We start from the raw sequence: 27,834 nt of genomic DNA, 5'->3' as shown, positions 1-27,834 counted from the left end.
CAAGGTAAGTAGAAGGGTGAGAAAAGAGCAGACATTTCCAACAGGTGGGAAAAAAACACTTGATACACCAGATACCCAGTGAGTTTTAACAGTGGGACTGGATGAATCCCCGTCCTCTGCCCCAGCAAATACCCTTCTGCTTGGCTGCTTGCTTTATCCGGTTTTCAAGAAACTGAGGGCCATCCTGCCAATAAAACAAGCTCTGGAGAGACTAGGAAGAAGGAAAAAATAATATTCCCATCGATTGCTTAGCAACAGGACTGGTTCAAGAGGAATAGTCTGGTTGCCTGGTAAATAAGGTCAGAAGATGCTGTTCAGAGAGGCTCACTGTTTCCCGTGCATCACATCCAAAGCAAAGCTCATGTGTTACCTGCCTCTGGGAGATCCACACTTCCTTGGAGAAGACAGACCCTACACTTTGATACAGAAGTAGATTTTTGCCTCATTTCCAGAAGGGCTGAAGGTGACAAGCCAGGATCTCTCAGCACATCTGAGATATAGAGTCAAGGGTCATCAAAACTTCCAGTTCTGCCAGGAGGCAATTCCAAACAGCTGCCACTGAAGCAGTAAATCTGCCATCTCTGGGACATGCTGATACACAGACCCTGTGCCACACAGAACCCTTCCATCTCGAGATGTGTGATGAAGGAAGAAGTGCCGTGACAGCAGGGAAATTGAGGCACAGCTGTACCCAGCAGCCAGAGGATCTCACCCAGTTTCACCCTGAAGTTTTCTCCAGTGGGACTGCTTTCTGTCATTGCTATGCCCAAAACAGAGATTGCTTTAGATCCCAAGGGCAGAAGTTTAACATTGCATCTTCCAGACACAGCTCCACTTACCTTTTTATCCAGTTTTCTGCCAGCCATGCTCAGAGTAATGACCCTGTTATCTGAGAGCTCCTGGGCAGCTATCTGAAAGACAAGGGAAGGCTGCAATCATTTCCAGGATAAAAAATTAAGCTTCTGGTAAAAAACTCAACCTCTTTCTTGGGTGTTATGCTAGACTCGGTCTCACATGGCTTTTTTGCACCAAGGCTCAATCATCCTCCAAGGAGGAGAAGCCATATAAACCCTTGTCAGCAAGATGTGCCACCTCATCCTCCATGTCCTGGGCATGGCCAAAACAGGCATCCCATCCCTTAGGGGAAATGCTGGTGGAACCCAGGACTTGAGCCATGTCTCCACACAACCACCTGGTAAGGCAGCCCCAAGGATGAAGATTCCATGATTGCTCCTGAGGAGCTGCAGCAGGCAGGAGCACAGCTCAGACCACTTCAGTTTAAGAGGTTTTCTTCACACATGCTCCAGAAGGGCTTCAGCTGCCAACTCCCAGTGGGCCAGTTTTGTCTGGAATATGGTCTAATCAGTCTCTTGGTATTTTAAAGGAATGTTTATAACAAAACCCCACATTTATTCACTTTTATTACAAGCCATTTTCTGAATCACTTGTCCTTATTTTCCTGCCCAAGCATCTGCTCCCCACCTCTCCTTCCTCTGATCTCTTGAGGTGGGCTGAGCTGTTCCCCAGCATTCCCAGCTGCATCCTCCTTCTCCCAGCTGGAGCCAGCACCAGAACAGCCAGGAGCACAGCATGGACATTGTCCTTGTGCACAGTGTCCCAAGCATGGTCGTTTGCTGGCTCTCACAAGGGGCTGTCCTGTACTGAAGTTATGCAGTGTCATCACTCCAAGGCTTTTAGAAAGACTTGCAGAACTCCAGGGGACAATTTTCTACAGAATGAGCAATCAGAGGGTTATTGGCACTTGGGAGAGCTGGGGAGCTGGCAGAGGTGAGGAGGCAGAGATGCAGCTTTTGCATCTGCCTGGGCAGCTGGGGGAGGGGATGAACCACAGCTCCTGGACAACCTCCTCGTTGTTCCCATGTGGACACAACTCTTTGGTCCACAGAGGACCCAGTCACTGCATATGAACCCCAGTTTTCCCCTCTGCTCCATAGAGAAGTTCACTATTGCCATGCCATGGAATTACTTTTCTCTCCCACCTAGTCCTTGGTGGGTGTAAGCAGTCACCAAAACTAGCAGGGGGAAGAGGAGCTGCAGGGAAGAGGATGAAATCTGTCCTTTCCTGAGCCCCACAAAAGCATTCCCAGTTGGAATCCAGCACTTTAGGGCTCACTGTAGGCTATGTAAGAGCCAGGATGTGCAGACAAGCCAGGAATGTCCTTGTGCCACCCTGGCACAGGTTGCTGGTGGCATCTTCTCTTGGCCAGCACAAACAATAACAACATCCCTACCATTATGTCCAGCAGAGGTGTGCAAGATCTTAAAACTGACTTCTACAAACACAGAGGTTTGCTTTGGGATCTTTTCTCTTCAAACCTAGGGACCCCCCCACAGTCCCATCTATTCAGCCAAGATTCTTCTGCTGTGTTCACTTGTGTGGCATCTCAGTTAGGAAAATGGATAGTTGGGCAAAACTGAAGGGAATAAGGACAAGGAAGTCAGGCTTTGTCTCCAAACTCCCTGAGACCTGCTCCTCCAGTGGTATCCATAGCCTCTGCTCCAGCACTGCACCAAGCAGCAGGGAAAGATGCTCACCACACACAATGCTGTTGTCATCACCTGGTCCAGGCCAGGACAAAAAAAGCCCCGATCAAGAAATTTTATCAGTTGTACAAAAGGAAGCAGATGTCTCTGCCCCCTGGATGTTCAATGACACATTAGTGACAGAAAAGGACCTTCCTTTTTCTAAGCACATAACCTTTGAACTTGACTGGAAACTTTTCCAGCTCTTCCCAAGCAAGCATCAGATGGGATGTCGAGAGCCACTTCTGAATGTCACTGTGTCTTTTCCTCTCCATTTAAAAACTAACTGCAGCAATTAGGAGAGAAAAATATCTTCCCCTAAAGCAAACAGCAATGGAGATGTACCAGGTCCCAGGCTTTTAAATCTTTCAAGTGCTTTTAAACCTGACAGAAGTTTAACTCCTTGCTGGCCTTTCCTTCCAAAACTTTGCAGCCCAGTGCACATCTCACAAAACCCATAACACAGCAGAGATACAAAAATGATGGGAGCTGTGGTAGAACAGAAACACACCTAAATTTAATCTCTTCTTTTTGAAAAAGAACGTTGCTAAAGAGATCCACAGCAGGAAGGCCACTGCCCGAAGGGGTCTGCATCAGAATCAGTGGCTGTTGCTATGAGAGTCGTTGCCATGGCACATCCTCATCCTACAAACAAAATCACCCATCCCTGGAAAAGGAATGAGCCCCTTTACCTGTCACTGCACCAGAGAGGTCTGAGCAGGAACCTTGTACCAGATAACAAAAAACAGCAGCATAGATTTACTTTGTACTTCTCCTGACTGAGGTATTTTTTATTTCTGAGATTGAAGCAGAAGTTGAAGACTCACATTGCAAAGCACTGGACAGACACTGAGCAAGACTGTCCCTGTCTCAAATAAACTGTCCTCCAAACAGACCAAAGTGGCCAGGAAAAGAGGAGGGAAAGGGAAAAATATTCAAGAGATACACCCCAATCTCCTGGCCCCCATGTGAGTGTCCTGCATTGCCCCCATCCACCTTTACACACCCAGCAGTAGCATAAAGCAGCAAACATACCGTTATCATCCCCTTCCCAGCTGGCTTGCCGTTCCCCAGAAGGAGAGTCCGTGTTATTTTCTTGCTGGAGACAATCTAGAGAAGCCAAAGACAATAAAGCCATGATTGTACAAATGATCAAAAGCAGACTCATAAGCAACTGATCATTGCTCATGTTGGTTAATTCAGATGAAGCATTTGCAAGAGCAGAAGAAAGGCACCAATATCCAGGGATGACTGTGAGAGTGGGAATATCACCACTGACACCCCAGCCCTCGGTGCAGAGAAGTGATGGCACAGGAGGCTGAAGCATCACTTCCCACTGAACCCTGGGATGAGTGGAGGAGATCAGTGGGACCTCACATAGACAGAGCTACTGCAATCTGTTCCCAGCAAAATCAGCACTCGGCCCCTCAAAGCCCATTTCATACACTTCTACCACAACCCCTGCCAGCCCCTTGATTGCAGGACGTGTTTCCATGGGTGGATCCTGATTACAAGCTGGATGCTCTCCCCCAGAATCATTCTGGATCCCCTGCACATGGGGGGTGTTCTCCCCTTCACTTCTGGTTTGTAACAGGGTAGACAGAATAAACTGGGAGATTAATTAAACCCTTGAGAATTCTCCCAGCTCAGTGAGTTTCAGTCTCCTTCAGGTCTGGAGATCCTGTAGTTTTTCCTTATGAGGTGCAGATGCCCACATGGAGATCCAGCAACCTCCTGGAACTACCTGTGCCCTGATCCCACATCCAATGGGGCCCCCTTGAGACTAGATGAGCTTTAAAGGTCCTTTCCAACCCAAACCATTCCGTGATCCTATGACTCTTGCAATTTCAAAGCAAAAACCCATTCCATTTGTGAGGAGCCAGGGAAGTCCCAGTGCTTCTGAGGCACAGGAATCACCAGCCAATGTCACCAGATCTTTGTGCCACACTGGATACAGGCAGGACAAACCTCACAACCCTGGCTAGCAGACACCCTTCAGCCTGGAGTCTGATCCCTGCTACATTTTCTTTGGCCACAGGTCATTAGAGGCCTGTGACTAATCCAGCTGTCCTTTTAAATCCTACTACAGACCTCATTAGCTGCACTAAGCAATCCAGCTAATCTGACAGCTCCAATGCAAACTCAGAATTGAAAAGTCAGATCCTCACTGCACAGTTGTTGCTGCCCACAGCTGCTCTCTGCTTCTGAGAGCTTATGGAAACATCTCACCAGGCAAATTCCAGCCACCAGGAAAGCCACAGCAAGGTGGCTGAACTCACAAGCACCCATCCACTATGCTTCAGCCCTCTCCTCAACCTTGCACAAGTGCCACCCCTCCAGTCTACCTCTGCTCCATGACTGGGCTGTGCTGCTATCCCATGCTGGCCACAGAGAGAGGAGGCAAACAGGATTTCAGGGGAAAAAGGGAAATTAAAAGATTCTTCCATTCCAAGCTGGTGCCTTGTTGTGGACTAAATGTTAACAAGAAGCTGACATGGGAACTGCTGCAAAAATTTGGCACAGGTCAAGCTTTCTTTTTTAGAGTGAAAATACTGATGTAAGTTTACAGAGTTCCAAGCTCTCTTCTTCCTGACAGACTACACCCACCAGCAGTGCCCAAAGACACAGCTGACAGTGATGCCACCATGGCAGAGCCATCAGCTGTTCTGAGAGAGCCCCTGGATGTGAGACCTGCCAACAGCTGCCCATCCCCAGCATTACCACAGCCCAGAAGGGTCTGTCCAGGCTCATCTCTGACATAACCACCTTCCCAAGCACCAGAAGGATTGAGATCATCTGGGAGACCCAACAAGCAGGAGGAGATGGTTCATACCCTTCTACCTTCCTCCTCACTGCATGTGGATAATGTGCTTCTCCAACATGAGCCTGCAGAGCCACATTCAGGAACACAAAGTTTCATCTGTGTCCTTATGTCCATGAATTCTCTGCTTGCAGCTTCCACCAAGACCATGACTTTCACAAGCAGCCCTTGCTGAGCTGCCCCACACTGGAGCTGGATGTGTTTCAGCAGCAGCAGAACTAACAGTAAAGGATGGGTTTGGGCTGAATCACTGAACACAGGCCAGAGCTGCTACCTGCACTTGTCTCTTAACTTCTGCAGGAGCAGAATTAGGTCATCACAGAGCACTTCCAAAATTCCAGCCATTAAACTTCAAACTCTGTAAATGTCAGTGCTCTTCTAACACATCAAGCTCTTGAGCTAGCAGTGATAAAGTCCCTGATCCTGCCTGTCACAGGCAGTGCCATGCTGCAGTCTGTGGAACAAAGCAATTGTGTTCATGAGCCTTCCTGAGCACCTCGGGCTGGCTCCCCATGCTGACCCACCTATTACAGTACCTCCTTCCTTCCCATTTCCCAGCACCAAGCACAACAGAAGCAGTTTCTCCCAGCCTCTCTGCATTTGTGCCAGGTACCACAGCAGCCCTCAGCTGCCAGATGCTGCAAAAAGATTGAAAAAATTCCCCTCATTCCCTGATTCTAGGCCAGAGGAAAAAGACATTTGGAGAATGTAGCTGCCAGCTTCTAACAGGGTCTGGCATCATGAATGAGAAGACCTTTCAAAAAGGTCTTATAAATTGCATTGTGTCTCAAAAGCTTTTGCACAGAAGAGCAGAAGACACATTCCAGCACCAACATGCTCAAGCAGGAAGAATGTTTAGCTAAACAACAGCAATGGACAAAACTTTCAGAAAGTGAAAATCCAAACTGAGAAAGAAAGCAGGCTGCATGCATCTTAACTTTAAATATCTTGAAGTTTCCCAAGCCCAAACTGGTCATCAGGGTCCTTACTATAACCCAGGGTGAAGACAGAGCCAGAAGTTTCCAGCTGATGTCTCTTTGCCAGCAGCAGCAGAAACCCACACCATGACTAGCTTAGACTTGAGCAAGACAACAGCCCTAACATGGCATAGTTCAACCTCAGCAGCTGAAATGTGACAAGCAAATTAAATTTGTCTTTCCAGAAAGGAGCCAGAAAACTACACGTGACATAAAACAGCTGTAATCTCACCACATCCCTGTGTCTGATGTGTTTTGGGGTCCCTTTGCTGCAGGGACTTCAGACTCACCGTGCCCAGTGTGCAGGAGAACTCGCCCAGGAAGTCATGCTCATACAGCTGTGTGCTCGACTTGTCCTGGTCAAACAGGGCAAACTTCAGCTTCTGCACTTCTTCAAAGTGGTAGTCAATGATGAACTTCTTGGCAAAAGCTGGGTTGAGGTTGTTCACAGCTGTCTCTGTCCTGTCCAGCTGCAAAGAAAAAGAGACTTCAGGCAAGTGCATCGTACAGCTTTGCCACTGAAACTGGATTCAGCCAAAGCCACCCAGAAACCCCATGGTGAACATCAGAACGAGCACACTAGGCCCTCAGCAGAGCTGTCCCTAAACACAGGCTGTGACACTCAGGTGCACAAGCTGGGATCCATCTAAGCACACAATGGCATATCATGCAGAGCTGCCTTTCCAAGGATGGGGTACCTGGGGCTGGACAACCCACCCCATCCAACAGCCAGGATGGAATTGCCCACCAAGCCAAGGCTTGGCATGGACTTGAGGACCACTGAAGCCAGAATTGCTTCATTTGCTTCTAAGCCCTGTTCTCCCAGCAGCTGAGGCTCTCACACACCTCTGATCCTCAACCAGACCCTCACAGCTGTAGTGCCAAACTTGTTTCTTCCAGGCTGCATGGCCAGCAACAAGGACAAGCAAAACAAGAAGTGTCATGAGCCAGAATACAACTCTAGCATTTCCTTCCAGAACTCAAACCAAAACATCCATGTTGTTTCTGCTTTATTTGCCTTCTATAGATAAAAAGATAAAAAGCCATCACGCAGTCCCTTTTTCATAGATTTAATCAAGCATTAGCAGCAACAAGAGGAAGAGCCCAGAGACAAAACTTCAATTGACATTGTCACCCTGAGCTATCGTGAGCAGGCTGGAAGCAATGGTGAATTGGAAGGGCAGGCACAGAGAGGATGATGGAAACTGGAGTGCTTGTGGGGAACCCACCATGGAGGGGAAGCACCATGGCTCTCTGCAGCATCCCCCAGCCAAGAGCAGGGATAGCAGCAGAGGAAACTTGGCAGGCAGCTTGTGGAATTGTGGGTTTACAACAGTGCATGGCACGGGTGGTCAGAAAGACTTGTGTGAGCCAAAAAACCATCCTGAGGAGAGTCACAGTGGAGATCCTGGAATGCTACCCTCCACTAATGGAACTTTGGTCCCAGACCCCACAACTCTCAGTGCAGGAAGGGTGGCAGCACCAGCAGGGATCCTGTCAGGAGCTTGCACAAAGACAAACCCCCATGATTTTGGCCAAAGCATTAGAAAACTGGGAAACTGAGGAAGAGAAAAGCTGGCGTATTTACTTCTGGAAGTCAATGGGCAAGGAGAGCCTGAACTCTAATATCAGGACCCATATTCCTCCCAGACATGCTGAAAGGCAGGACACAAGGGCAAGTTTAGAGCCTGACATGCAAAATACCCTCATGAAACTGAAAGGGGCAGGAGGGGCATGGGCAGCAGAACCTGAGAGCTGAAAATGCAACACCCACAGCTGGGGGGAGAAATCCTCCAGCATGCAAAGCAAGCAGGAGCTTTGTCAGAAGAACAGCAGTTGGTTGATATCACATTGATATCACTGTTCAGCCTGGAGAAGATAAGGCTCTGGTGAGACCTCAGAGCACCTTCCAGCATGTACAGGGGTCCAAGAGAGCTGGAGAGGGACTTTAGACAAAGGTCTGGAGTGACAGGACAAGGAGGAATGGCTTCAAGCTGACAAAGGGCAGGTTTAGATTAAATGTTCTGAAGAAAGGCTTGCCTGTGAGGGTGATGAGTCACTAGCACAGGTTGTCCAGAAAAGCTGTGTTCATCCCTGGGAGTGTTCAAGGCCAGGTTGGATGGGGCTCTGAGCAACCTGGTCAAGTAGAAGGTGTTGTGACAGCACTGGCATTTTGCTACATCACCCCATTATCCCAGGATATGGTAACATGGATATTAAAGGAGAAGGAAGCACAGGCACTATCTGGTGTGATTTTATCAAAAGCTGCTGCCCGTGGTGTCTGGAAAGACCACGCCATCTCCCTAGGGGACAGCATAAGGCCTCCGGCCATGCTGTGGCCCTGGCTGGCATTCCACCTTGTCTTGCAGCCAGGACACCCAGTTCTGGGCAAGGCTGAGCTGCCTGTGCATCCCAAATCCAGGGCAGTACCTCTCTGGAAAGCAGCTGACATCCCTGGGCAGCACCAGGCTGTGGGATGGTGGTAGGTCTGCCAGAGCTGCCAAGCCAGGACTAAGCAGAGTCGGGGAAAAAACCAATCAACCAAAAACAAACAAACAAACAAAAAAAAGAAGGAAAAAAACCAAACAAACACATACCTTAGTCCCAGAGAAACTCATTCAGCACAGAAGGCAGGTTTTGGAGGGGCTCAGTGGAAATGTGGTGAGTTTGCTATATATACACCCAGCGATCGCAGGTTTTTTTTGAAATTGCTTGCTTAGTCTGTCTTAATTGCCAAGAAACAACTACAGTAAATGCTGTGTTCCCAGAATAGCCACCTGCTGCACCCCGGGGAATCAAATCCATCAACACCAGTGGGCTGTGAGCTGGCCAGGGCCACACAGCTTCTCACAGATCCTCCCCTCTCTGCTGCCATCCTGTACCAAAGGAGCCAAGCATCTGCTAGGGGTGTGCTGGACCAGGAGCAGAGAGCATCCACAGCTCTGCTTTGTTTCAGCAGCACAAGGCATACAAATCCCCCTTCAGGCCTAGGAGATGAGACTGCACAGGCAGCAGAGATAGATTTTAGGTCCTTCTACATTCTTTGGACGATTGGGAAGCCAGAGACCAAGGGAAACCAGTCCTTTCACACCCAGACCCCAGTCTGAAGGAGGTAATTTGAGGTCCTGCCTCCAGCTCTGCTCTGGGAGAGGGGGTCAAAGGAAGGGTATGAAAATCCCAGCCAGGTTGAGATAACCTTGGGAGTGATGGGGCTTTCTTCAACACCCAGGTTCAACAGTTTAATCTCCTGCCCAGTGCCAGTGTGAAGCACAACAATATCTCAAGCCCCAGCTGACAGCTGCATAAGGTTTGATCTTTGGTTTGGTGAGCACAAATCACCTGCATGGTCACCATCACATATGAGACCTCTTCACACACCATCCCTCACCTGACATCAACTCCTGCCATCCCTTCACATCTGCAGTCCCTGGAAAGAACAGAGGTGCCTTTGCCACCAAAAAGCAGAAAAGCGCAAGGGTTTTTAAGAGGCAGCCAGGCTAATTAAAGAAATCTGTTTGGATAAGAGCCTCAAAGGGCCAAAAAGACACTTAGAGGGATGGAGTGCCTCTCTTGTGAGAAAAGGCTGAGAGACTTGGGGTTGTTCAGAAGACAGAAGGCTCAGGGGAGACCTTACAAATCCTGAAAGGGCTACAAGACAGCAGGAGAGGGACTTCAGACATTGGCATGGAGTGACAGGGCAAGAGAGAATGACTTCACACTGACAGAGGGCAGGGTTAGACTGGGTATTTGGGAAATATTGTTCCCTGGGAGAGTGGTGAGGCCCTGGCACAGGGTGCCCAGAGAAACTGTGGCTGCCTCATCCCTGGAAGTGTTCCAGACCAGGCTGGATGTGGCTTCAGATAAGGGCCATGGCAGGGGAGTAAGAACGAGGTGACCTTTAATTCTACAAGTCTGCAAATCAAGCACAAAACCAGGAAATCATCTCCAGGAAAAGCCCTTCAGTGAGTGCAGCTGGATAGTCTTGCAGTGCTCAATGGGAGGTTGGCTGGAGACCTTCAGGCATCCCCAGCATGTGGAGATGCTTCATGCTCCAACTTGGGGAGATGCTGTCTGAAGTGTCAAGGGGAGCTCATGCTGAAGGTGCAGGACTGCCTGGATGACTCAATGGCACGAAGGCAACTGCAGGGTTGAATCATGTGTCCCTTGTCCCTGTTCCTGGCACCACAGGTCAGCTCTTTCATGGCTTCTGCGAGATGACATCACCAGGCAGAGAACATTTAAACATCACCCATCTTCACTTCCCAGCCTGTGGTTTATTGACCCTCCCTCTTTCCCTCCCCCACCCCTCCAAGGCTGATTCACAAAGATTTTTAATTCCTATTAAGCTCAGTGAGACAAAATAATTGTATTTGGGAACAAATGTTACAGCTAGAAAGAACAGTGAGCAGAATCTTCGTCTGGCATCAGCTGGTGCCACAGCCCCACCTCCCAGCCCAGAATCAGCACCAGGACAGGTGCCAAAGGAGGAGATGCACCACCACAAGCAGGTCCAGGGCTTGGGACATGCCCCTAATCCAGTGTGGAGGACAAAGGGGCAGTGGGGTGGGATGGGTTCACATCAATGAGCTTATTCTGTCCCCATCCATCCCTTACACTTCAGCTGTGTTATTAAAGCCACCACTTTCAGACAGCAGAGGTTCCACTTAGGGCACATCTGTGTGGCCAAAATCCATGCAGGACAAGGGGGTAGTTCTGAACCACGAGGAATCAGTTGCCAAGAGTCCACCGAAGACCCCATCTAGTGAGGTTCTCATGGGCAATCCCCCCTCTCCTGGCCCTGCCTGGCACCCAGCCACAAGCCATACCCACACAGCACCCCTGATAGGTGTGAGAGCTGGGGCATCTCCATCCCAGCAGTGTTCCCAAGGTGCCACTGACCAGAGGCAGCTCAGAGACACAAGCACACCATGCCCTGTGCCAGCCCATTCCACCTCTGCTGACACCAACACAGCACTGAGCAAGCTGCTGCTCAAGGCTCACGTCCAGTGCCTACTGTGCCAATTAAAAACAAGCTAAAAATAGGAGAAGAAAGAAAAAACAAACCAAAAAAACAACCTGAAAGCATCATACATTTGTATTGCAAAGAAAGCTTTGGGATCAAAACCGCTGGACTGAGACATTACTGACAGAAAGAGAAATTCCTGAAAAGCACAATTAGGTCAGAGATGACACCCATCAAGACTGGAAAGCTCATTAGTCTCACCCAGGCTGTTGAAAAAAGTTAATTGCAGGCTGTGGCAATGTGGAGTTTTCTCCTACACTCTCCCTGCTGAATGTGAGATAAGCTGCTGGACAGCTGAGGTGGTGCTGGTGATTCCCCAGCTCCTTGGCCAAGTACCTGAACGAGACCACCTAATTTCTCAAGGAATATTTTTGTTCAGTTTACATAATTTAAATCCCTTAATGCTTATTTTCTGTTGCACCCAATGTGGGTGTCTGTATCCATCACATATCCATACTCTGCCCACCATGCTCCCTCCCAGACCACCCATCTACTGCAGGTATAAAATGGAATTTGCAGTTAAAGCCAATTCCCAGCACAAAGCAGAAAGCACTGATGAGAGAAGGACCAGTTGTGACACAGAAGAATTCACACACTGGGTATAGAAAAGCTTCCACTTCTGCTCAGGGAGGAACAAACACAGAGAGAGGGACACCAGGAGGAGCAAATCCACACAACATCAGGACTTACCTCCACCCACTTCCCGTTGACTTCCATGAAGAGGACACAGAAAGGGTCAGATTTGGAAGTGACATCCCTGTCCAGAAGGTTTTGGCCACAGATGGACAGCTCGACTTTGCAGACACAGTACTGGGAGCCGACGGGCCCCTCCGGAGAGGGAGTCATGGTGTACGCCATGGACCTGGGTGGCAGCAGCTCCAGGCAGTCTGTGGGACAGCACAGGGACAAACCTCAGTGCTGGGAGGCAGCAAACATCCTGTCAGCACTGCTGAGCAGTGTGGCCACAGGCAGAGCCTCTTGCTCTTAAGTTAAATGTGGGATCTAAGCCATGAGGATTCATCCTCCATCCTGGCTCCATCTCCCAAACGTCCTGAGTGAAAGCCCAGCACAGCACCCACTACCTGCTGTGAGTTTGCTCCATAAATAACAGATTTTCAAGGAAAATCTTACCCCCTCAAGGGAGAGGGAACTCCCCAACCTCTTCTTCCAGCATGCTGGGCTTCTGTTTGTACTGAGAAGCCACATTCCCACACCCCCTTTAAGCACAAACCTGATTGTTGTCTGGCTGTCCCCAGACAACAGACCATGGACCAAGGCCATGAGGGGCATGCTTGAGCTCTGCCCTGCAAATCATCATAGGGAAAGGGATGGGACTGTGAGGATGAGTGTGATGCAGGGCAGCTCCAGCCCTCCATCAGCCTCATCAACGCTCAGGTCCCGAGACCAGCAGAGAACAGTGGCTCTGGCAGCAGCTAAAAAGTGGCAATAGTTGTTTCAGAGCAGTGAAGGCAAATGTGACAAGCACTGCATGACCTGGAGCACAATTTACAGGGCTCTGACTAAAAATCCATTTAAAATCTTATCAAAAGTCTGCTACCAGAGTAATTTTGCAGAGATTAATGTGTTTTATACCACTATTAGTGCAAAACCCCATCCCACGGGACAGTCTTGATTTCTGATATACATTTTACTTGTCATGAACCACCAGTGGTCTTCCTTGGACAAGAAAGGGGAGAAAAAAGAGGAAAATAAAGCATTTGTTCAGATTAATTTATCCTAACAAACCTTTGTGGCTATGGTTGCTAGCGGAGAGCGAGCTCTTCTCAGCAGCTGCTTCAATATCTTTTGTCTTCTTTTTCAAGAGTGGCCCCTGGCTCATCCACTTTATCTGAAACCCCCAAACATTGCCCTTCTCCACCTTAATAAACCATCTGCTTCTGTTTGGCATTGAAACCCCAATTAATATTATCTATTTGTTTTGCCTGGGTATGAGTATTTACAAGCCCTTATGCTGCCAGGAGCTGGGGTGCTGCCCTTTTCCCTTGCAGCTCAGCTTCCAATCTGGAATGGGGATAGAGGGCAGGGACAGGGCTGATCCCAGCAGGGCTGTGGGAGAAGGAGCTCTGGGCTCACCATCGGCTGTCCCAAGTGCTCAGCCCTGCTGCAATGAATTCTGAGCAGAAAACAGCTCCAGTTCCCAAGGCTTGGAGCCCTCCTATCCTGCCTGCCAAGGTCTCTGCTTGGCACTAAGTCACCAGAAACAAGCCTGGTTTTAACCCCCACTAGTAAACACGAGTTCTTCACCCCAAACTTCTGCTCAAGGAAAGAGTGGTACAACCATCCCAGCTCCATGAGGACTCAGAAGCTTCTCCAGAAGAAGGAAAACCCCATCCCTGGCTGCAGACACTTGTGTACATCACCAAAACAGCACCCACATCCCTTTCCCAAGCATGGCTCCCCGTTCCCTAGACCAAACCTGTCTTGTGCCATCACCCACTGTGCACAGCAGCACAGTGCCAGAACGGTGGCAGTGTAGCACCAAAACTGTGGCACACATGGGCAACCTTCCACCTACTGCAGCTTCAGGGAGGAGCACATGGAGAAGTAAAAGTCCTCGTGGTTCATCCACCATGGCTGGGGGACCAGCTCCAAGGTGCCTCCCTCTGCTCCACCTAAGCCCATGTTGCCAGCTGCAGCTGAAGTGAAGATTTGACTTAATTATTTTTCTTTAATGCACATATCATGTAATCAATGTCTTAAAATAGCCAAGCCTGTTCTATTTATGCTGCTGTCTGTCTGCTACTCCCTCTGAAAAGCAAACATGGGGCAGCTGTGCTGGCATGAACTTGGTCCTGCCAGAGCAGGGAGATTGGGCTGAGTTTTCCCATCTCCCCTTCCCCCAGATCTCAGTACTGTCTCATAAAAAGCAGAGGCAGCAAGTGACTCAGTGGAAAAACCTTTTTTTTCCCAGGGCTGGCAGACGCCAAAACATCCTCTTGGTGCACAGCACATCAGCTGAGCTCCAGCCCCAGAGCTCCCCAGGGTCAGGACAGGCACTGGGATGAGGCAATGGCCAGCACCAGCCAGAGCAAACACTGGAAAGCCACCCCTCCTGCCACTGCACTGGCATGGATCCTGCACCTTCCTCTTGCTACACCAACATGGATCCAGCACCTTCCACAGAGCCAAGTATGGGTTCAGCCCCTGCTGCCTCAGCACCAGCCATGGCTCAGAGGCTTCACATCTGAAGCACCATCAGTGAGCCAGCACCATTCTAACACCCTACAAAAGCTTTCAATTCAGGGGGTATTTGAGCTGGCACTGAAAAAGTCAGCATGCCATCATCTGTATTCCAGTCTCTCCTCCCATTTTTGTTCTTCTCTCCCCACATTCGCTGCCCTGAACAAAGTCCTGTGACTCGCTCAGCATCTGCAGCCAAATATTCTCCTGGTGTACAATCCCAGCTGCCGGCTCCGTGCCGAGCTCACAGACACGTGGTCTCCCAACTAAACACGGCCAGGTTACCAATGAGGGCTCTCAGGGACAAGCCAGAAGATTTGACTGCCCCACGGTCCCATCTGCTATCAAGGGGTGTCACAAGAGCAGGACCAGAATGCAGGGACATGGTCATCAAATCCTTTTTGGGCTCCAACATCCAGGGCCTTCTGAATTGAACATCTTTGTGCTTACAGCTTTCAAGTACTTTCTCCTCCATGGCTTGGTCATTTCCAAGATGCTCCATGTCCACAACATCCCACAGAGAAGGGTTTTGTTGGCTGGGGTCTGCCTGGGGCTGCCCTGAATATCTAAGAATATCTAGCAGTCCCAGTTTCATCCCATGGCACCCCAATCTTTACAGCAGATTGCCAAATCATTTCTACAAAGTGTAAAAGTGTCAGCAGAAAAATCAGGGAGCAACCTTTACTTCCTCTTATCTGAAAGGGAAAGAGGGGAAGGAGATACCCATTTTGCAAACTAACTTGTGACTGAAGAGGTTTCCTTCCCTCTGCAGAAGAGCAGCCCCATGAGCAGCGATTCCTCAGGCCATGCTAAAGCTCTGCTTTAAACATTAACAAGAAAAACAGAAGGGAAAAATAAAGCTGTGCTATAGGTGAAACATTGGAGGGGGGGTTCTATCTTAATAGTGCCTTAAATTCAGTGATCTCCTCTCATTAAAGAAATAATTTATTTTCATAGCCAATACCAGGCACATTTGAAACAGACACAGAAGCATCGACACCCAACAGTGATATCATGCAAAACTCTGCTGTGTCCATCCCAGGGAACAGGTGGTCCTTCTTTGGGATGATCCACTATTTCTGTAATAACCCACAAAAGTCACCTGTGACTGTTTGCCCACTAAGGCTGTCCCAGTACAGCCTATTGCAATTGTGGAAGCAAAATTCTTTTTGGGAAAGCGAAAATGAAAGAGGAGTATCAAACAGGTAAATTGGGGTTGTTATAAATCACTTATCTGAGCTCACAGGCAGTGGAGACACAGAGGGAGAGCAGCAGTACCCAAGGGAGGATTAAGGGCAGGTGAAAGCAGGTTGTCAGAAGATTGAAGCAGGAGAGGAGTATGAGGATACAGAAACTGGTTGCCCAGAGCAGCAGAAAAGCTGAAACACAAGACACATGGAGCTGGAGACACCAGGAAAAGACAGGATGCACTGCAATGGACACCTGAGGCAGCTCCCCACACCACCACAACTCAGGGGTCACTTTCTCTCTCCTGCTGACAGAGTCATCTCCAGAATTCTTCTGCAAAGCAAAAAGCATTTGCCTCTCAGTCCCACCTAGGCAGTTGGGTGGATTCACAGATTGCACCTGGTCCTTCTAGCAGCCTCGTGGCCTTTTGCACACGGGTACAATCAGTCATGTTCACAGCACCTTGCTGCCAGTCCTCCAGCAAATGCCTCTGCCACAGGTGAGCAAGGTGGGCAGCAGAAAGGGAATGCTTGGTACATCCCTGCAGATGTTCCTTGGGTACCTGTTACCATCAGAGGATCTTCATCTCTCCCACTGGGCAGGAAAAGGCTGAAAACTCTCTGACCATCCCAGCACAGGCAGTATGGCTGGGACTGAGCTCAAATTCTTTCAAATTCACAGAGATTTGCAGCAGACCCAGCAGAAAGATGCCCAGACAGGCTCTTGTTTCCAGCCTGACATACAGGTCCCACAGTCCTGACCGCTGGAAGCCAAGGGGACCCTATTGAGCTGCTTTGGGGCCTGATACAGAAGGACAAAGTGTTTCAGGACAACCTAATAAGGTGATATGTCCAATGAACCCCTCCTGATGGAAACTGTCCCTGATGGGTTACAATAGACAATGCTGCTCGTGCTGATAGCTGGGCTTCTCACAGCAGCACTGCAAAATTCCCTCTCAAGGGCTGCTGGCCACTAGTGTGACAGTGGCTGCTTCTCTATTTCACACCTGGGCCATCCCCACCCACAGCACCAGCTCCTCTCATACTGCTGCTGTCCCCAGGAAAGCTCTCACCCACCAGGTCTTTGCAGGTTTGGTGCCAGTGAGGGCAGTACCCACCTTGCTGAAACCCCAAGTGGCTGCACCAGCACATGGGCAGCACCCAGCAAAGCTTCTCCAGGGGGTGATGATCAGCACAGCCCTGAGAAGTCACTTGAGGTAACCTGGGAGTCACAAATATTAAAAATCTCTGAGGCAAACCCTGTAAAACCAGAGCTGGACGCTTTCAAAGTGGCTCATCTTATTTTGAAAATATCATCACCTGAAAAGCAACTCCAAAGCACTCTCCCATGCCCAGTACAGAGCTGAGACAGCCACTGCTGATGTCAAGCACGGCTCCACCACCTCCAGCAGCCCCTCTGGCATCTCCACACGTGGCACAGCAGCTGCTGGACTCCGGGAGGCAGTGGCATCAGCGAAGAGGCTGGATCACACTGTAGGATTGCAGGGTGGGAGTGACTCCTCTGCACAGCCTCCTCCTGCCTTGCATCCCTGCTCCCTGTGCCACCTCACAGCCCTGACCACGATCTCGAGGGTCCCCCTGTGACCACCAAACTTGCCACCCAGGCTGCTTCCTCCAGCTGAGCAGGATCTGGAAGGACCTGGGGCTGCTCTGTCCCGAGCAGCTGAGGTGAGCTGCCGGAGGGCACCGGGAAAGGCAAAAGCCCCTGTGCCAGCATCCCTGCGGGGTGAAAGCCGGTCCCTCTGCAACAGCAGGGGCACAGCCGCTGCCTGGCCACTGCTCCAGGACCAGAGGATGGACTCAGGTCCTCACAGAGCGGCTCACACCCACAGGGACACCAAAACTGGAAATCTCAGCAATTCAGGGATGCGAGAGCAAAACCAAACGCTTTTATGTGCTTCTGGCATGGAGGCAGCTCCGGGCAGAGCCTGCCCTGGCACTGGGGACCAAAGAGCAAATTTGTTCTCCAACACTCTGCAGATAAAATCTGAAAACGTCCCCCAAAGCATCTAAGTATCTAAACCCACTTACCTACGAGAAATCACGAGCCCCAAGAGCAGCAGAGCCAAGTGCTCCAAAGAGAGGGGGGCCCCTGAGCTCTCAAGGTGTTTCCACAATCCTCAGCCGCCGTCGCAGAGCCGAGGGCTCCCGGCTGGCAAACGAAAGCAAAAGCCGCTCCTCCACACCCCGAGGTGACGTGGGGACCGGGCCAGCACCACTGGTGACCGCTGGTGGCCGGGAGGAGCTCCTGGGGCTGGACGTGTTTTGGGAGCGTGCTCAGACAATCGGAGAGCGGAGAAAAAAAATCGAACACACACACAAAAAAAAAAAAAAAAAAAAAACCCAAACAAAAACACAGGGAAAGAAAAAATCCTTCCTCAAAACCGGAGAGGAAACAGAAGGGCTCCGACGGCTGCTACCAGCCAGCAGCACCAGCGGTGCCTGGGCAGGAGGCAGAGCCCACCTTGGCGCCCATGCCCTGCTCACACAGCCCTGGGTGCTCTCCAGGCTTCCAGCTCCACCAGGAGAAAGGGCAAGCGAGGAGCAGAGCGAGGTGAGAGCGCAGCAGCTCCCCCAGCTCGGGGCACGCAGCGATGCCCGAGCCGCACACACAGAGCCCGTTCCCGTCTCCAGCGGCACGCACGCACTTGGCTCAGATACGCGGAGAAGGGCTGCACATTTTCGCTTGACTACGAGTTTCCTCTGGGGCTCAGTTTAGGGAAATCTGTGATTCAGGGCAGAAAACACGGTGATGTCACCGTGAATCGCGGCGATCACATCAAACCATGCACACAAGAGCCCTACGAGGCGGACCCGAGGGAAAGGTTGGTGTGCCGGCTCCGCACCCACTGCGTTCCCAGGCAGAAATCCACGGGGAGTGGGAGGCTCAGTCCTGCGGGAGCAGCCACACGCAGCACTCTGTCCGAAAGAGGGAAACGCCAAACACAAATCTCCTGCCTCCCCAGGACAGCGATGCTCTTGTCAGATACCTGCTCTGGGTGGGACAAACAAGGAAACCAGGAGATGCACGAAGGGAGGACAAGGCACTCTCAGGATTTCGGGCATTCCTTGATTTTAAAATCCCGGGAGATGAGGTTTAATTTCTCTAACCAATCTGGGGTATATTTTAACTTCCAGTATTGAAAATGCCCTGCCCCATCCTACAGCAGCCATATGTCACAAGGAGGGGGGATAGATCTGTTTCAAAACTGGATTTGAAGAAAAAGTGGATTTATTAAAGCCAGGCCCTATGGAGTGTAAAGGATCGGGGCTGTGGGGAGGGTGGCTGGGCTGCAAAGGACACACAGCCAGCAGGGCTCCCTTGCAGGTGCACAGGGAACCTCCCACATCCTAACTATACACCATGTATTTAACAGGCTGTTTAACTTATTAACCACTTTCCTATGCTATTGAAAGCAAAAATGCTGTCTTTCTGAATCTTAATTGGATTCCTATTCCCAGCCAACACTACCCATCACGTGTGAGAGGGGAAGAAAAAAAACCATAATTTATGTGATCAGAAATATCTTTAGCTGCTTTTGGACCTCACTGCATGTCAGTCTAACCTCATGTCAGCCAGAAGAGCCCCAGCAGCAGGCAGCTGTGCAGGTCCCTCCATCCCATGCACCAGTTCATCCCTAAAGCAACCAGCGCTTCACAGCTGATAAGTAAATATTAATTCATGGCTATTTATGTGCAATGCTCATTTGCACTGGGACACCAACACCAAGTAATGCAGAGCACTGATGTCCCCATGGCTGGAGCCACCTTTCCCTCTCCCTTCCACCACACCACTCAGAGTCCCCCATTCTTTCCCCTTCACAGATGGGATTTTCATCACTAAGATCCAACATTTTCCCACAGAATTTTAAATTTTTTGGCCGGCTTTGCAGCAGAGAGATGCTGCCACTTGATGTGTGAAGCTTCACCCTGAGACAGAATTGTGTGCCAGCGACACAAAAATGCTGTGGTTTGTGAGAATGACGTCTGACTAATTCTCGACCCCTTCTCAATGGCTTTAGACACCGCTCAAGGGAATATCAGACTGGGTTTAAATGTCTGCACAGCGCTGGTCTTGTTTAATAGCAAAACTTGTATTCCCAGCTTGTATCATTTTTAAAATCAGCCTCATGACAACTGATGTTTCTTCCTAAATCCTCAGCTTCTGGAATCACGTGATGATGGAAAATCCAGGGCTGGGGAGAAGGCGACTATTTTAGACACAAGATTTTTCCTTCTGGCTACAGGCAGAAAATATGACAGCTCCCAAACACAAGGCCTTAGCGAAAGCAGCAGACAGATAAAATTGGAGCCCTTCTTGCTGAATTGAAAATAAACTCGTTTGTTTTTCTGGCATTTTAACAACAATTTTATGATCTTCAAACTCACCTGAGTTCCTGGGAATTAGTTTTCCCCTGCTCCCATGATCCAAACAAGTAACCTTGCAAAGCCAGCAGCCAGGAAACTGAGCCAAAGCAGCAAAAAGTGATGACTCAGGTCCTTCAACAAATATTTTACAAAGGTTTAAAAGACAAACTGTAAGATTTCAGGGGCAGAAAGGGCAGAGAAGTGTTCAATTCTTTTTTTTTTTTACACTGTTTTGTGGGTTTTGCATCCTGCCAGGAGCACTATTTCAAGTGCCAGGCAACTCCACTGCACCAGAAAATTTACCTTTCCTTCTATCCCCCCACCCTGACTCTGAACACCAGCCAAGGTTCTCACATAAAGAGTTCCTTATGAGAGCTGGCAGCCCTGAACCCAGACAGGAGGCTGCAAGAGTTGCTTTTTCATCAATTAACCTGGAATTATGTTCCCAGCACACCGGTGGCTCCTGGAGAACAAGCCCTGATTTACGGCAGCTCCGGCTGCTCCCCCCAGGCAGAGGTTTCCACTGAAGTCAGTGGGAAACTCTTTCCACCAAGTGTAACAGGAGCAGAAGTTATTCCTCCCAGACTCTTCACGCACCACTCTGAGACTGCTGAAAGGCAAACAAAGCTGATGCAATTCCAGAACACAACTGGGCAGACTGGTAGATTGTGGGGTAGCTAGCAGCTGCTCCAGCACTGCAAAATCCCAACGTTTTGGGGTGAGGGAGGAAGATCGCTGGAAGAGGAGCAGAATTAAGGTCTGCCAAGGGCTGTGCAGCTGATATAGCCCTAGTGCAGCTGATATATCCCCCTAGGGCAAAGAGCATCTTCATCCGCAGCTCAGCTCCAGCAGCTGAACCCAAGAAGGATTTTTCCACACTGGAATCCCCAGCTCCTGGGGCCCAGATCCCCTCCTACAGCACAGACTGGCCATGCGCTGGAGTTCTGTAACCCTGACAAGCACTGGCTTCACAAACAGCCTTTCAGCAACCAGCATGAAGTCCCTTGCTGTCCCCCATCACAGACCCCAGGAGCAAGGATGTCCCCATGACACGACACGTTGACCCTCAGGATCCTGAGAGCTCAAAGGGCAGCAGGGAGGGAGAAGCATCCCAGGGATCGGATGACCCTGCCCACCCTCACACTGCACCAAGGAAATGTCTGCAGCCCCTTCAAGAGATCCAAACTGTGTTCCTGACCAAGCAGGTCCTGGGAACAGCAGGGAACATGCCAACAGTGTCAGCAGAGGCAGGCTGCTGGCAAACTCCATCCCCAGGGGGTTGGGGACAGCGCTGGCTCTTAGAGAGCAGCTCCAGGGCTGCGTGTCTACCCAAGGCAGGTGCTGCCTACACCACAGGAAGATGAAATCTGGGGGCACTTGGAAGCCTTGCTGGATGCCCTCACTCCTTCCCTCCACTTTATCCCAGTCAGGATGCTCCAGCAGGGAAAGAAAAACACACATCACCAGAAAACTTATGTCCCAGGCCATCACACAGCTGTAACCAAAGCAAATGCAGCATTTCCCCAAGGCAGCTACAGGAAAACATCCTCGACTGACTGTGTTCTTCAAAATAACTCCCTTCCACATGCCCCGAGCTTTTGTTCCCAGCCTTCCTCCTCCCATCTCTCCATTCCCTGCCCCCAATGGGCTTTGATGGAAGGCTATTTCTGGCTGATAATAAATATTTTTCTGACTCCAGAAAAGCACAGTGGTATCAGAGACCCCAGTACCTGGCAAGACTCGAGGAGGCTGATGCAGGTGACAGGGGAGCAGGATCAGAACTGAGCACACCTGGGCTGTGCTCACACCTCCAGCTTTTCCAGCAAGGTTCAGGTGTGCGGCCAGGAGGTTCAAATCTGGTCCTCGAGGTTCATGAGGATCCTCCCAACTCCTTTCCACAAAGCAGCTCACACTCTGGGGAGTCAGCAGCAAGGACCAAGCCCTTCAGAGATGTTTCTGCCACCGAAGCTCAGCTCTCCACTCACCTCTATTTCCTGTTCCACCCTCCTTGTGGTAACCAGCTACAAAGGGTATGTTTGCCCACAAAGTCCTCCAGCCCCGCTGGCTTTAGTCCAGCCACTTGCCTAAATTAGGGTTACTCACACAAAGACTTATTGCATCGGGTCTTCAGGCTGGCAGAGCTGACAGGAAAACACCTCCCCGCCTGCCATCCTCCAAGCACCCTCACACTGCTGAGCGAAATGCTCCGCTCTCCTCTTCCTCAGAGAGCAGAGCATCTTGCTGGGCACAGAGAGAGGCAGCACATCTGTGAGCATAAACCCTCCCAGTCCCCCTAAAATGCATGGCATGAAGGATAGCAGCAGCAGCTGGGGCAGCATCAGGCTGCAAACAGCTCCTGAAGAAGCGACTCTGCGATTCTTCAGCCTCCAAGTCGCCAGATCCCCCCTGAGACTCAACGGCAGAGGATAAAAGGAGAGGGACTTGCAGCAGCTGCCCGGAAAAAACCCCTACAAATAACCTCAGGCTCGGGGAGTGAAGCCACCAGGCCTGGCATTTGCTTGGGGGTTGCATGCCCAGTTCACATCTTTAGAAACACAGAGTGGGAACAGAACGAGTTCCACACCGTGCATGAACGAAGGGACGCGGGCTGGGGAAGGGAAGCATAAAGTGACACGGGGACTGTCCTGAGGGATGGTCAAGGAATGAAAGGTCTGTCCCAGAGGATGGAGGGTCTGCCCCAGAGGATGGAGGGCAGAAGCGCCACCACACACCTCGGGACGAGCCAGCGGGGGACACCACCCTGCAGCTCCCCATCCAGCGGCTGACACCGGTGTTGCGCTGTCCCGGCCAGCGCCTCCCTCCCACCGAACTACCCGGGATCTCAGCACCCACCCGAGCCACGACGGACGATCCCGCCGGGCATCCCCCACTCCGTTATCCCCAGGGCATCCTCGGGGATCTGCCGGTACTCACCGCCGGGCCGGGCCGGGCCGGGCCGGGCCGAGCCGAGCCGAGCCGAGCCGAGCAGCTCCCGCGGGGCTGCGGGCTCAGAACCTCCCCACGCCCGCCCCTCGCCATCGCCGCCCGCCCCTCCCGTACGGTGATGGCGAGGGGCGGACACCGCCGTGCTCGGGCTCCCCCCTCCCGCAACGAGCATCGTCCGTTTCAGATTTAAAAAAAAAAAAAAAAAAAAAAAATCTACCCCAAAACTTCTTTTGCTTCGCTGTTTGGAAAAAAAAAAAAAATAAAATGCTTAAAAACAGCCTAAAAAACGCACATCTAGAAAATTATTTTTCCGTGTTATGCACTCTGATCCAAGGGAATGTATTACCTGGGTGAGTCAATAGCGATCATTAGTAAGCAAAACCACTGGGTTTTTGTGCTGTTTGGGGTTGTAAGCAGGGTTTTCCCTGCCCTGCCAATTTGGGTGCTCCTGGCGCTGAATTCAGGCCTGAACTGTGTCCTGCTGATTCTGCTTCCCGTGGGAAAAAGATGGTTAAAAAAGGAAAACAAGCAGGCTCCAAAAGCATGGCCCAGAGATGAAGGGCTGGCCATGTCACACCAACCCATCACCCCCTCACCCCAAGGAACTGGCATGTGTTCCCTTCCAGGCTGGTGCCACCAGGGCTTGACCACAACGAGCCACCAGCAACCTCACCCGACCCTTGGTGGACACATAATCAGGTGTCCACCTGATGATATTTATATCATCAGGATATTTATAGAGATATTTTCAGTGTGGAGATAGGGTAATAAGGCTGAAAGTCTCCCTCTGAGGCTGCTGATTAAATAAACCATCCGTATTTGTTCAGAGCTATTTACTATGGGCTCTGCTCATGCTTTGTAAGATCTCAGGCAAATAAGCAAGTCCCGAATCCCCCCAGCCAGCTGGAATACTTTCCTCTCAGTTTGTGGAAGGCATAGGAGTGTTAAGGCACCAAGTTTTTAGCCTGCACAAGGTGCTCCCTCTGCCAGCCCCACTCCCCTCCCAGCCCCAGGAGTGGAGCAGTGGACACAGGACAGGCTCGGGGGTCACCAGTGCTCCTGCTCAGCACAGGCACCACGACAGCCTACACCCAGCTATAAGCTGAGCCTAGTGTTTAGGAACAACCCTGTTCTTTCTGTGTAAAGAGCTGTGTGGCCAGAAACCATCACAGAAAGGTTGTGCCTGAAAGAGGAATTCAGTGGGAGAAGTAGGGTTTGTGCCAGACCCACCCTCCTACCTCCTTGCCTGAGGCTTAAAATGTCACTTGGAGGGTAAAAGGGAGAGGCAGACAGTATTTCACAAATGCCAATATGCCCGTTTTCTCCAAGATCCGCTTTTCCTGTGTTTTCTCTTCTGCCAGCACGTTGCCTCCAAGTCACAGCAGGTTCAGGACTACCTGGAACTGGTTTTAGCAGAGAGGAAAGAGTGGCTGTGTGTCCAGCTCTTTGGAGCTGCTGCCATCGTGTGCAGGAGCCTGGCCCAGCCTGGCTCCAGCTGCTCCCCAGCACAAAATCCAGGCTCCCTCCCGCCCTCCAGCAGCGTGTTTATTTACAGCACTGTGATTCTTTCTAAAGATCCGGTCTCAGGGGGCAAAATGCCTTCTGTGTATGAATCCAGTACTGACTAGTTCAGGCATTGTCTTCCAGAGACTGCAGGCAGCCTGAAACAATAGGGGTGTGCAGAGAGTCCTGATGCATTTCCATTTTTGGACCATGATAAATCCAAAACCTAATAGTAACAGCTCTAAAAATGGCCCACGGTAATTAGGTGGTAGGGAATTGGTTTGTTATTTGGCCATCACACACAATCCCTAATGGCCTCACGTCTTTCTGCATTCCAGAAGATTCATTTAACCCCTCAAAATTGCACAAAGCCCCCAAGTTCCCCTCAGAAACTTTCAGAAATAAGCACAAGCTGGAACATGGACATCACAAGCACAGTGGAAAGGGGAAGCACGCCCTAGAAGACCTTGGAATTACGTGGAAGAAATGAACCACAGACCTATCGTGTTGTGTTCCAACATAATTTTTAAAATATCTGATTTTTAAAAAATGCAACCCATGCACATAAAATACAGCACAGAGCCTGTTTTTCTGCTAAACCCCTGCTGCCCATTTTTGGGGTTTTGCTGACACCTGGTGTTCTGGGAAAGATGCTGTGTGTTCCTGCAAGTTCCCTGCCCTGCCTCCCATTGGGATGGCCAGTCTCTCAGGTCAGCCTGGAGTCCTGAATTTGGGGGAGACCCTGAGAAATGCCATTGTGCAGTTAGATTTCAGAGTCCCTCTTTGAACATCTCAAGAGGAGAGCAGTGGTGCAAGGGCATTCGCATGACGTGTTACAGCACTGCAAACCTCACGGTACAAATGGACAATTCCTCACTTCAGGAGTTAGGGGAAACCTCAGATGTCATTTATCATGGAACACTTTGGGTGGGAGGAGACCTTAAAAATCATCTTGTTCCAACCCCCTGCCATGAGCAGGGACACTTTCCACTAGCCCAGGCTGCTCCAAGCTCCATCCAAACTGGCCTTGGACACTTTCAGGGATGGGGCAGCCACAGCTTCTCTGGGCAACCTCACCGGGAAGAATTTCTTCCTCATATCAGCTCACCACATTTGGTGAAGCTTTTAGTAAGTGGCAGTGTTTAGATCTGAGGTACTTGCTTAGTCCATTGAATTATAGCCTGATGAGGAATTTCACTACCTCGTTTTCCCTTTGTTTTTGTTTCTAAACCCTTTTCAGAGTAGTCTCCGTGAAATGTGTCCCACTTTTACATCACCACGTCATTATGTCACAAAGCATGATGCTGATCTTTAAATAGGGACAGTGGCTCCCCCAGGAATAATCAGCACCATCTGTTCACAGCCAGTTGCCCAAAGATTTGCTGGACCAGCATTTCTATCTCATTCCAGATGTCTGCCCTGCCCAAATCAGATCAGTTACATCTCCCCAGGCAAACACCACTGCAAACAAAATTCCATAAATAAACCCACCACAAGACTTAAATATTTATAACACAAACATGTAAGGAAAACATTAAAATACCAGGTAATAGATGAGAACAGTGTGGCTGCACTCCTATGACACGAGCCAGAATTCCACGAGTCCAAGGGCAGTCAGTTATTGTCTATCTCTTCTAAGCAGCAGCAAATTTGGTGTTTGGGATCTCTCCCTGCAGTTCCCACAGGAACTGCCCAGTGACACACAGGCTTTGGGGTTCAGGGGATAGTAGAGAGCTGAAGAATCTTTTACATAGACAACATTTGAAGCTAATTGACCTTCCACTTCTCCTGAAAAAGATTAGTATAACCAGTACAAAACCCCACAAAGCTCTACAAAACCCCACGTGAAAATAGTCAGTAGCTCCTCCAGTTGGTTTTCTTGCAAGTTGTTTTACGACCTCAGTCCCTTAATGTTTCTCATTGAAATTCATGGTAATATCAGCATTTCCTTTTTAACACAATATAGACATCGATCACTTTTGGGCAATGACTTGAAATTTCAAATGTCCTGAAGTTTGTTTGTTTTTATTTTTGGTTTGTTTGTTTTTTTTTTCCCACAAAACCGAAGCAATTATGTGTGAAAAGGAGGCTGATATGAAGAAAACAAAACCAAGTATTACCTTTTTCTTACTTTTTTTAATTCTTCTTCTTCTCATGAGAAAACCTGTGGCTGCCCCATCCCTGGAAGTGTTCAAGGCCACTGGGCTTTGAGAAACCTGTTCTAGTGTAAGGTGGTGCTGCCCATGGCAGAGGTGTTGGACCTAGGTCTTTAAGATCCCTTCCAACTCCATCTGTGATTCTATGATTTTTTTCCCTAAAAATCATAGAGGAATTTCACACAGTTACACATGATTTTCAAGCAGCCTGTTGGAGTTCATCTGTAACAATGTCAACAATTTGTAATTTTGTAAATAATTTTACATCTTCTCCTGGAAGACGTGTATTCTTCTACTGCAACACCCTGTAGGTGTTGTAGTCTTGATTAAGGATAATGAAATGCTCTGCTGGTTTTCTGAATGCCTGAGAAGATTCATCTCATCCTAGAATAATGCAATCATAGAATGATAGGTTGGAAAAGACCTCTAAGATCATTGAGCCAAGCCCTTAACCCAGCATCAACATGCTCTTCTCTAAACCATGTCTCCAAGTGCCCAAATTCACACATTTTCTGAACACTTCCAGGGATGATGACTCCAAAATCTCAGAGCTCTGAGAAAACCTTATACCTGCTTTTTTGTGACTGTGTGTGAGAACTTCATTACGGCATCTATTCTTTCTGCCACTCACTGCCCCTCCCTCAAAATAAAGATGAAGTATTTACCTTTTAACACAGTTGAAGCTTGGATGGAGGTGATGCCCTTTCATTGTAGGGCAATACATAAATAAATCATGTCTAGTACATAAGCATTCTTATCACTATTTGCTAATAATTTTCTGGAAAGTTATTCTCTTGGAGAGTTTCAGTGTTTTTACACCAAGAAAACCATACTGCCTGCTCAGCAGCAGTTCTTTACACTACTTTTCTCTTCTGTAAATAACAGAATAAATTACAATAAAAGGTCACAACAAACTAAACAAACAAACAAAAACCCAACAAAAACACACAAAACAAAACAAAAGACCCAAACCAAACAAAAAAAACCCAATGTCCACATTTGGTCCAGTGCAGCAAAGGAAGAGCCAATAGTTACAGTATTCATTTGTAGGAACTTTGAGTTCCTGGGTTCTTCAGTGCAGTTTTGA

General features: G+C 49.5%; 1 protein-coding gene across 1 annotated transcript in view; it reads right to left on the bottom strand.

Annotated features, from left to right (window-relative positions):
* Positions 1–12,238, bottom strand: part of CPNE2 (copine 2) — a 32,215-nt gene extending 19,977 nt beyond the window's left edge. The window contains exons 1-4 of the mRNA XM_062500372.1: positions 12,056–12,238; positions 6,633–6,812; positions 3,580–3,654; positions 840–911 (exon numbers count right to left, since the gene is read on the bottom strand). Of these exons, the coding sequence (XP_062356356.1) occupies positions 840–911; positions 3,580–3,654; positions 6,633–6,812; positions 12,056–12,223 (495 nt within the window). The 5' untranslated portion in view covers positions 12,224–12,238. The remainder of the gene's footprint in view (positions 1–839; positions 912–3,579; positions 3,655–6,632; positions 6,813–12,055) is intronic.
* Between the last annotated feature and the right edge of the window lie 15,596 nt (positions 12,239–27,834).

This window comes from Cinclus cinclus, chromosome 11, assembly GCF_963662255.1.
Source record: "Cinclus cinclus chromosome 11, bCinCin1.1, whole genome shotgun sequence".
Taxonomy (NCBI): domain Eukaryota; kingdom Metazoa; phylum Chordata; class Aves; order Passeriformes; family Cinclidae; genus Cinclus; species Cinclus cinclus.
Note: the sequence above shows the minus strand (reverse complement) of the source record. Positions and strands in the feature narration are given on the sequence as shown.